At 45.6% G+C, this 11585-nt stretch overlaps 1 protein-coding gene across 1 annotated transcript; it reads right to left on the bottom strand.

Annotated features, from left to right (window-relative positions):
• Positions 1–508: 508 nt before the first annotated feature.
• On the bottom strand, positions 509–1835 carry LOC101734359 (olfactory receptor 1468-like). Its single transcript, XM_031898396.1, has one exon. It carries the CDS (start codon positions 1454–1456, stop codon positions 509–511), a length of 948 nt encoding a protein of 315 aa, XP_031754256.1. The 5' UTR covers positions 1457–1835.
• Between the last annotated feature and the right edge of the window lie 9750 nt (positions 1836–11585).

Here is an 11585-nt window from a genome sequence, read left to right as displayed (position 1 = left end):
ATCATAATGTAAGAGCTGCAGAGAGATCCAGGCAGAAATGATGGTTGCATGTGTCACTTCCTTCTCTTACAGGAAGTGGTCACGGCGCGGACTGACAGTTGGACAGACTGACAGTTTACGTAGCTTGGCTAATAAAGGGTGCAGGAAGTTGCCCAGAGAACCAGATGATTTTTCCCCTTGTACATAGTTTAAATAAAGAATGTTGTTGAGAAATATTCTATAGAAAAGGTCTGGCCGAGTGGTGAGAGACTGCCCACCATTACATGTGGGTACAGAGACAGTCACATGATGAATAGCAGTCAGAGCGGGAAGGCGGGGAATGGCAGGACTGGGGGGGAGAAGCGCCCCAACTTCTGTCTCTCAGGGGCGCCTCCCAGCTCTACTGGCCCCGCCCTCAGATGGAAGTAAGGGAGGGGGTGGGACTCAAGCAGGTTGTTGGGGTTTTGTACAGAAACGCCACCAGAAAGGTTTGGGAGATATAGTGTTGCCTTGAATTGTAAGTGATATATTATCTGTGGGAACATTGGGCAAAGCAGGGGTTCATGTCCCCTATGAGGGCCCCATTCATGTCTTTATTTCTCAGGCTGTAAATGATTGGGTTAAACAAAGGGATCACTATGGTCAGTAACAGAGAGAGAACTTTACTTGTGGTCTGTGATTGGTTTCTGGGGGGAACCACATAAATAGCAATGAGAGTCCCATAAAACATGGAGACCACGGCCAAGTGGGAGCTGCAGGTGGAGAAGGCTTTTTGCCTCCCGGTATGGGACACTATCTTTAGGATTGCATGGGCAATACACATATATGATACACTGATGAGTATAAAGGGGCAAATAATCACTGGGATAGTAACGATCATTAGTTCCAATTGCACCAAGAACGTATCTGAGCAGGAAAGTTCTAGAAGAGGTAACAAATCACAGAAGAAATGGTTAATGGTATTTTGGTCACAGAACTGTAGTGTCCCTATTAGATTCACTGTAATCACTGCAAGGCCAAAGCCAACAGCCCACAACATTAATGTTATTTTCACACAAACCCTGTGGGACATTATAGAAGTGTATCTCAGGGGGATGCAGATGGCCACATATCTGTCATAGGCCATTACTGCCAGGAGCAAACACTCAAAGCCTTCTGGGGCACAAAACAGAGAATATTGAGTGACACAGCCAACAAAGGACAAGATGGCCTCTCTATTTATTACAGACCGGAGCAGGGTGGGGACAATATTTGAGGACTCCAGTAGATCGGAGAGGGACAGCTGCTGGAGAAAGAAGTACATGGGGGAGTGGAGGTTCCGGCTGAAGGCCACCAACACTATGATGAGGACGTTCTCCCAAACTGTCAGAATGTAAATCAGAAGGAACAGAGAGAACAGGGGAACCTTGAAGTTGTGGAGATTCTGAAACCCCAAGAGAACAATCTCACTGACCCACGTCTGGTTCTTCTCATTCATTGCACTGAGACTTGTGAGATTCTGTAGAACAAGGGACAGTATGAAGCCAATGACTTGATCTCTCAAACCTTTTCATGAAGGACAGAGATTAACCTGTGGCCCACGTGTTGGCTGCTGGGCATAGGGATCATGGTACAAAGCCTTTCCCTACGGTGCAGATTAGTAGGTTAGGGCAATGCTCTTTCCAAAAAAAGTGGCAGCTAAAAAGTAGAGGTGCACCAAAACCCAAACATCTGCCCGAACCTGATCCAGACCCATATTAACCCAACTCTTAGTTGATAATCAGATCCCTAGTAATTCACAAAAGCCCCATAAAGACCAAAATACCCACAGGTATAAGTCACGCAGCTCCTTCCATTACTGCCAGGGAACTGACCCATCTGTCCAACCTTCTCCCAGAGTGGCCCCATACGGATGGCTGTAGATGAAAAAAAAAAATAATTATAATTACAGTAAATAGTTTTAAAATAAAATAATAAAATATCTACAACATTTGATATGATACAAGAACTGCCCCTTAAATGTATAATTAGGCACTGACCTTCTGCCTTTGGTTCATAAGAATGAGGGAAAGCCATTGGCTGCAGTTACTACCCCTAGATACCACCCCTGCACCCCCTAAGGCTACACACTGGCTCAATGGGAGCAAGGTAGGTAGTAACTACCATTTTGCACATAAACCTCCTATTGCCCCAGGTAGGGCACCACTACATCCCACTCAGCTGGGCACAGGAATAGCAGAGATGGGCCAAGAAGCATTGCCGCCCAAGTCCTCCACTGTTGACCCGACACCCCACCAACCCATCCTTATCGGCTCTCTTCTACAACCACCCACCCCCAGCAACGTTCCTGTGAAGGTATGTTGGGGCACTAGTGCCATGGGGCAAGATGAGATTCTTGCCCCATGGTGCCAGTGCCCCCACTGGACAGACTGATGGATCAATGCCCTAGTAGTAATGGAAGGAGCCGCTTGACTTATACCTGTGGCACTTGGAGTATTTTAATCTTTATGGGGCTTTTGTGGCAAAGAATTACTATGGATCTGATTATCAGTTAAGAGTTGGGTTAATATGGGTCTGGATCAGGTTCAGGGAGATGTTTGGGTTTTGGTGCACCTTTACTTTTTTTGGAAAGAGGGTTTTCATGGGTGGCAAAAAGAGCAATAGCGGTGCAACTCCACCTTGGCCCCCTTCATTACTGAGAAGTTTAGTGTGGGGGGACAAGGGGGGCAGCATCAGAAAGGTCACCTCAGGCGGCCCTGGGGCCACGATCTCCCTGAAGGCAAGTGGCAATAGCCATTGTGTGAGTATGAAATGAAACCTCTGGCAGGTACAAACCCATTGGGCAACTATAAACATGCGCTTTATTGGCAGGGAAGGGGGAACATGTTACTCTTTACCCCCTTGCTGTTGCTCCCAGGAGCCTCAAAGTAGGTCTTCATTATTGAATTTCTAACATGGAGGCATAAAGCCCATGGGTACTGCCAAACAGAGCCCCCTGTAGGCTGCCAGTCCCCATAGGGGCTGCCCAATACCCAATAACAGCCTTAATTAGTTACCCCCAAGGAACATTTTTCATGCTTGTGTGGCGATGCGGCCCCCTCGACCCTCTCTGAAACAAAAAAACAAGTGCGGGGGGGGGGGGGGGGTGGCGGCATTGATTTGGTTGCCTTGGGGTGGTGAGGGGCCCTGAGATGTCTCTGCACAGCATGGAGCAATAGTATGGCAGCCATTGGCCATTCCAGCCATACATTTCCGCCCCGTGGAACCTGGTTCTGCAGAACATTTCTACCCACAGTCCCAATTACTGAAACGGGCACAATGTTCATGGTTCTGTCCCAGATCTACTGATGCACAACTGCGGGAGTATAAAGTGCTGCAACCTGGGCCCCTACATTTATATAGTCTTCTGATTTAGGGGCAGATCTGTGATTGCTGGAGCTTTTAGTAGCAACATAAACCTGCCCCTTAGTCTTCTTTAATATTACCCCATAAACATGACTACTGCTTGTAGGGAGAGCAGCCCATAGCGAGAGACCAACCAAAATCTTTCTTCAGTCATAAATGGTGAGATGGGGAGCAACCCCGATACCTTCAGTTTCTTCCAGGGATTTAGTGTAGTGGGGCATCATGAAATGGGAACCAGAGGAAGATGTTCTTGGGAATATTCTACTCAGCTGATTTGCACCTACCAGAACCGCCCCAGATACTGTGGAACCATAGGAAGATGCCCCCATGAGCTTCTCCCAATGTGTAACCTGCTCTGCATTTCTCCTGCCATTTTGCTAACACAATCCCAACCATTTCTTTCCAATCAAATCACTTTACAGGAAAGATGTTCTTGGGGGAATATTCTACTGATTTGCCCCTACCAGAACCGCCCCAGATACTGTGGAACCATAGGAAGATGCCCCCATGAGCTTCTCCCAATGTGTAACCTGCTCTGCATTTCTCCTGCCATTTTGCTAACACAATCCCAACCATTTCTTTCCAATCAAATCACTTTACAGGAAAGATGTTCTTGGGGGAATATTCTACTGATTTGCCCCTACCAGAACCGCCCCAGATACTGTGGAACCATAGGAAGATGCCCCCATGAGCTTCTCCCAATGTGTAACCTGCTCTGCATTTCTCCTGCCATTTTGCTAACACAATCCCAACCATTTCTTTCCAATCAAATCACTTTACAGGAAAGATGTTCTTTGGGGGAATATTCTACTGATTTGCACCTACCAGAACCGCCCCAGATACTGACTTGGCAGGGAAGAACAGATCTCCTTTTATTACCCGGTGCCAGTAACCCCCACAGCTGGGAAACCTACTGGGAAATCTCCAGGAGACTCGGGGGTTTGGGGTAATTAGCAGCCCTTGGGGGAATCTGATAACGAGTCCTCATTAGAAGTGGATCAGATACTGTAATTCTGAAATAACAGCAGATATTGTATAAAGCTTTTACTCTATAATTACTTTTAATTTAGATTTCGCTCATATCAAAACAGCTTTACAATACATTTACATGTTAATGCTTTTTTGAAATTAACCCTTATTCAGTCTTTAATTTTAAATATTAAGTGATTACTGAGGTAAACATTCAGTGCTCTCTTATTTTTGGGGCATTTACTGGGGGGGGGGTTAAGTTTAGGTAGGCAAACTGTAGATCTTTTTTTTCAGGAGAACCTGAGCTTTCCAATCTGCCTGAGTTTTTGTGTATTTCCACTTCTGGACAAGATTTAGAGCTTGAAATACAAAAAGAAAAATTTATATTGTTCATGATAAAGGGATTTATACCAGAAACATATTTTATTTTATGGACAAAAATACAACTGATTTGGAAAGCCTCATGTCTCCCGAACGTGCCAATACCTGATATGTATAGTTTTATTGAGATTTCTGACTTCTGTAGATCACAAACTCCCAGCAGTAAATAACTAAATTTTCAAAGCATTACAGCAGAATACGGCATACTTTAGATTCCAAAGCCAAAAATCCTGGAACATTAGGTTTACCCCAGGAAACCATATATTTTTGAAAAGTACACATTCTGCCGAATCCAAAATGGGTAACTATATCTTCCAACTCCTAAGTACCAAACGGCAATGCTTTACTGAATTTAACAGTTTCTATTAAAAATTATGAAAATTCTAAAAAATCACCTCAGAGCTTCCACTTTCAAGCACCATATCTCCCACATAACATTAGGTACCAAGAAAACACACCCTAAATATGAAAGCCAAGGGTCCACTGAACAGTTTGATGCCCATTGTGCATAGGGTTACGAAAGTATCTGGAATTTAGAGACCCCAAAAGGAAGTTAGTACATACAAATTGCCCCGGAGATTTCTTTTGCTACTAAAAACACATTTACTGAATTTTTTTGGGGGTAAAAACACAAAAAATACATTGACCCCCAAAACCATATATTTTTGGAATGTACACATTCGGGTGAATTCAAAATGGGCACCCATGTCTTTCTACTCCAAACTACAGAGTCGCAGTGCTTTCCCAAAATTGCCGGTTTTGATGAAATACCTGAAAATCGCATCAAACCTTCCAATTTCAAGCACCTTATCTCCCACATAACATTAGGTACCAAGAAAACACACCCTAAATATGAAAGCCAAGGGTCCGCTGAACAGTTTGATGCCCATTGTGCATAGGATCACCTATGTATCTGGCATTTAGAGACCCCATAAGGACGTTAGTGCATAGAAAGTGCATACGCTGCTATATAAGCTATGGGTATGTGCATTATGTGCCATAAGACCCCTAACAGTACAGAGACAATAGAAAACCATATATTTTGGGAAAGTACACATTCTAACAAAACAAAAATGGGTAAATACAACTTTCTACTGCAAACTACTAAACTACAAAGCTATGCTAAACAGAACGGTTTTTATGACATTTCTGAAAATTGTCACAAAGCTTGCATTTTACCCCATTATGTACCCCCACATTTTGTAACGTATGAACATAAAACATTCTAAATAGGAACGCCATGGGTCTACTGAACAGTTTGATGCCCAATATGCATAGATTTACCAAACTATGTGGGGTACAGAGGAAGCCAAACTGATATACAGCAGACAAAGGGGCCGACTCACTAAAGGCCGAAAAAACAAGTATGCGCTAAAAATATTATCACTTCTTATATTTGGAGAATTAACGATCGATTCGCAAAAAGGCCACTTGTCTGAATGAAGAAGTGATTCTATTGTCGTTATTTATCTGGCGATGACATATTTTTAAGCTTATTTTAAAGCATGCGACATATTTATGAGTTATTTCATAGCGCACAATAGTAGGGCTCGCTATTACCCACATTACTTTCTGAGAACTGCCGTTCTGAAAATGCCCATTTCCCTGAAAACTGGCGGCTGCATCACTCTGGGGCCAACACAGACTTGATCCTCTTCTTCCCAATCCAACAAAAATCCCACCGCAAACTCCATGTTGTCTTCCCAAACGCTCACGAGCCGCAATGTTTTTGGAGTACCGCCCACTCCTAGTAGGGGTTAATATTAGCACTGATTATCGCCATATGTCATGCTTTTAATGCTTCAAATATGTCTGTGAATTATGCGTAAGGACTATTTCTATTGGATAATTATGGACATAACGCTTTGCGATAATTGAGATTTTAGCGCATGCGATATGAGTAGTAACACATGTGAAATTTTTTGATAATTCGGTACTTAATTAACAAACACTTTTGAACACTTTATGGTTTAACGCCCTTTAGTGAATTGGCCCCAAAAATGTCCATGGAGAAGACAAGTAACAAAGAACAATGTGAAATGCAATTAAATCGCTAAAATCCCCAAAAAACCCACTAATACACTATCCGCAATGGCAGAGAGCCCTGAACTTGAAGTGGGGAACCTTACCTGCCATATACACTCGGGGTGAATGGGAACGTGTAAATAAGTATCTATTAAGTCTATAGTCACTAAAAGTTCTCCTTTATGAAGAATATTGATCGCTGATTTGATGGTCTCAATTTGGAACCTCTCTTTCCTGGTTCAGAAACGTCAGATCCACCCCCAGCCGGAAGCTTCAGTTTGGCTTGGGAACCAAAAAGATAGTTGAATTGATACCCCTTTTCTCCTCTTCCTGAGGAACCGGTTCTAAAACCTTCACAGAAAGGAACTGATTAGCTGCTTCCATCAGAGCTTCTTGTTTCCAGTTGTTTCCACTTCATCTTGTGACACAAAACCTGTAAACTGGAGTTCTTTGAAATTGTATGAAGTAACTTTTCTTTATCACGGAACAATCTGAGGTTGCTGCTTGCCAAATCGGAAGAAAGAAAGTCAGTCTTCCGACGACCTCCTTTTGGATTCTGGCGTCAGAATCAGGTGACTTTCTCTCGTTGGAGTCCTTTTTCTTTAGAGGCAAATCTGCACTTGAAGGGTTTGTTGCGTAACTTGTCTCCCATGTCCCTGTCTCTGAAAAATCTTCTTGATCTAGAAGACTGTGGGGAAGCTCTTCTTGAAAAAGGACGGAAAAAGCGTTTTCTCCGGACTTTCGGTTTATCTTGAGGGAGAACCTTCCCTTTCCCTGTTGCCAAACTCTCAATAAGTTTATCCAAGACAGATCCAAACAGCTTCCCCAGTTCAAATGGCATTGGCATAAGCCAAATCCGCCGACCAAGCCTTAAGCCATAGTGCTCTTCTACCGGAAATAGACAGAGACATAGTTCTAGCTCCCAACTTGAAAGAGTCCACTGCCACATTGCACAAAAAATCTGTAGCCAACCTAATAGGATATGACATATCCAGGAGAACATCCCTTGAAGTTCCCTCATCTATGTCTTCTTCTGGGGCATTCACCCAAACCTGTAACAATCTTAATACCGAAATGGCAGCTAATGATGGTTTACAAACATTGGCGCCTGCACTATGGGCACATTCACTCTCTTATCCATCAGATCTATCAAGGCGGACCCTTCCACTGGTACAGTTGTATGCCTAGACAACCTGGCAACTGAAGTATCCACTTTAGGGGGATCTTCCCAGTCAGCCACATCAGAGGACTCGAAAGGAAACATTTGTTTAAATCTTTTGCTCATTTCAGTTTTTCTCCCCGGATTTTTTCATTCATCCGCAAAAAAATGTTCATGAATCATGAACTGGAAATCAGAACTGTTTCTTCTCGGAAAAGAAAGGAGGAGAAGGTTTATCAGTAGATTCCTGTTTTGAAGGTTTTGGGGAAACGATTTCCTGACCTCATTAGTAAGTCTGGGCATCTTTTTAATAGCAAATGGATATACGTCTTCTTTCTGCTCAGCTGACGAAGAAGAAGAAGCTTCAGATGATGGTGAATTTATTTCTCCTGCTTCAGAATCTGATTCACTGAAGGGCTTAGACTGTAGAGGTACAGGCTTGGACCTTTTCAAAGCATCAAGGGATCATCTCTTTAAACCATAATATAAACTCTTCTGATTTGTCTGGGTTGGGGATAGCGCATGAGTGACAATGTGATGAAGGCCAATCTTCGGAAAGTGGCTGCTCACAGCCAGAGCAGATATTGTGTTTATTTTTCCTTTTCTTTTACCTTCAGCCACCTACCAAAAGATAAGCAAAAATCAAACATAACATAATAAAACCTAACCCCATCGCTGCTGCTCTAGAAAGGGACCCGGTTCATGGCTCCGGTTCTCCCCTTGCGCCTCTACCACCGCCATTAGTGATGTCTTCATCTACATGCACCTCCTGCAACGTGGGAGACTCACTGAGGACTGCGACACAGTTAGGGAACAGCCTAAGGCAGTGCTGTCCATCTTCTGTGGTACCGAGGGTCGGAATTATTCCGACCTACGTGATAGAGGGCCGATAATGGAAACCAGTGTTGACCACTCCCCTTTTTGAAACCGCACCCACTTGAAACCACACCCATGTTATCACATGACCATACCCATATTAATGGTTGTAGTACAGCAAATACCTGCCATACTCTGCCTTCCCTACCCTGCCTGCGTGTGCCATACTCTGCCTTCCTTATCCTGCCTGTGTGTGCCATACTCTGCCTGCCCTACCCTGCCTGCGTGTGCCATACTCTGCCTTCCCTACCCTGCCTGTGTGTGCCATACTCTGCCTTCCCTACCCTGCCTGCGTGTGCCATACTCTGCCTTCCCTACCCTGCCTGTGTGTGCCATACTCTGCCTTCCCTACCCTGCCTGCGTGTGCCATACTCTGCCTTCCCTACCCTGCCTGTGTGTACCATACTCTGCCTGCCCTACCCTGCCTGTGTGTGCCATACTCTGCCTTCCCTACCCTGCCTGTGTGTGCCATACTCTACCTTCCCTACCCTGCCTGTGTGTGCCATACTCTGCCTTCCCTATCCTGCCTGTGTGTGCCATACTCTGCCTGCCCTACCCTGCCTGTGTGTGCCATACTCTGCGTTCCCTATCCTGCCTGTGTGTGCCATACTCTGCCTGCCCTACCCTGCCTGTGTGTGCCATACTCTGCCTTCCCTACCCTGCCTGTGTGTGCCATACTCTGCTTTCCCTACCCTGCCTGTGTGTGCCATACTCTGCCTTCCCTACCCTGCCTGTGTGTGCCATACTCTGCCTGCCCTATGCTGCCTGTGTGTGCCATACTCTGCCTTCCCTACCCTGCCTGTGTGTGCCATACTCTGCCTGCCCTATGCTGCCTGTGTGTGCCATACTCTGCTTTCCCTACCCTGCCTGTGTGTGCCATACTCTGCCTTCCCTACCCTGCTTGTGTGTGCCATACTCTGCCTTCCCTACCCTGCCTGTGTGTGCCATACTCTGCCTGCCCTACCCTGCCTGTGTGTGCCATACTCTGCCTTCCCTACCCTGCTTGTGTGTGCCATACTCTGCCTGCCCTATGCTGCCTGTGTGTGCCATACTCTGCCTGCCCTACCCTGCCTGTGTGTGCCATACTCTGCCTGCCCTACCCTGCTTGTGTGTGCCATACTCTGCCTGCCCTACCCTGCCTGTGTGTACCATACTCTGCCTGCCCTATGCTGCCTGTGTGTGCCATACTCTGCCTTCCCTACCCTGCCTGTGTGTGCCATACTCTCTCTGCCCTGTATGGCACACACAGGCAGCACACAGTGACACAATGCTGGCACTGCTCCTACAGTCTGCACAATAACTATATATTAAAAAACTTTTTAATTGCAGTACCACCTCAGTATATGTTCTTTTTGTAGTGTGCAGGGATTATTTGTGGGTTTCTACTGCTCCTGAGGTGGGAACAGGGGAACAATGGGGGTGATTACAGCCTGAGCCTGAGGTGGGAACAGGGGAACAATGTGGGTGATTACAGCCTGAGCCTGAGGTGGGAACAGGGGAACAATGGGGGTGATTACAGCCTGAGCCTGAGGTGGGAACAGGGGAACAATGGGGGTGATTACAGCCTGAGCCTGAGGTGGGAACAGGGGAACAATGGGGGTGATTACAGCCTGAGCCTGAGGTGGGAACAGGGGAACAATGGGGGTGATTACAGCCTGAGCCTGAGGTGGGAACAGGGGAACAATGGGGGTGATTACAGCCTGAGCCTGAGGGGTGAACAGGGGAACAATGGGGGTGATTACAGCCTGAGCCTGAGGTGGGAACACTGCAGGGGGTGAACAATGCAGGGATTAAAAGGTGGAACAACACAGGGGATTACATGTTTAAACAATACAGGGGGATTACAGGCTGAATCTGAGGTGAGAACCATGCAGGGGGGCAGTTAATCTCAGTACTGATACCATTTAATGCTTACACAAGAGTAAGCCATCAAAGCAGCCAGACAGGTGGGGGGCCACACAGAGGGGGGTCGCGGGCCGCCAGTTGGACAGCACTGGCCTAAGGGATCCTTCCCCTGGAGAACTTACCCTCAGGTAGTCCTCCATGCGGCCATCAGACACCTCAGTACCTGGATCTTCAACCATCTGGTCATAAGCTACTGAGTTAGGAACAGCGCTGAAAAAGAACACTGGGGATGGAGGGATGGAGGTGGGGTAATTATAGGTTTGCTTTGATTTATTGCTCAGGGTGTCTTTTTCCTGTACTTCAGGGGTGGTCAGGGACTTTACCCATTGGTTGCTGTGCTGCCTGTAGGACTAAGGAAAATACACCTTAAGCAACAGTCTCATGTAGGAAATCAGGCCAGTGATGCTACTGTCTTGCTGGAGATGTGGCCAAGTCTTATGTAACCTGTTCCCAAGCCTCTGTGATAGGCCAGAGGTAGAAGATAGTGGTAACTGGCCAATTTATTGACCTGTAGATGTTGCTCCAACCAATATGTTTGCACCAGAGCCCCTCAGTGTAGGGTGAGGAAGAACAATAATGATATATAATGGAGCAAACAGAACAGCCCCATAGTGGGGCATTTTAGAGACAGGGTTATATTAATTGCTTATTGATTCAAGTTATTGACAGGATAAAAGTCCCATTACAGGCGGAAGTGTAGAGTCAAAGCTAAAAATGGAAGAGGTGAAATGGATCTTTGGATAAATAACTAAAGGATTGAATTCTGTGTTTGATATGTTGGGAATTGGTTTTATATCCGTTGATATGTTTATACACAATGTCCTTGTTTTGAATTGTCTGAATTTAACCCTTTAAGTGCCAGCCGAATTCGTCATTTCGGTTCCCCCCAGTGCCAGACGTTTTTTAA

Source organism: Xenopus tropicalis, chromosome 3, assembly GCF_000004195.4.
Source record: "Xenopus tropicalis strain Nigerian chromosome 3, UCB_Xtro_10.0, whole genome shotgun sequence".
Lineage (NCBI taxonomy): Eukaryota > Metazoa > Chordata > Amphibia > Anura > Pipidae > Xenopus > Xenopus tropicalis.
The sequence above is the reverse complement of the archived record's forward strand: the minus strand, read 5'-3'. Positions and strand labels throughout refer to the sequence as shown.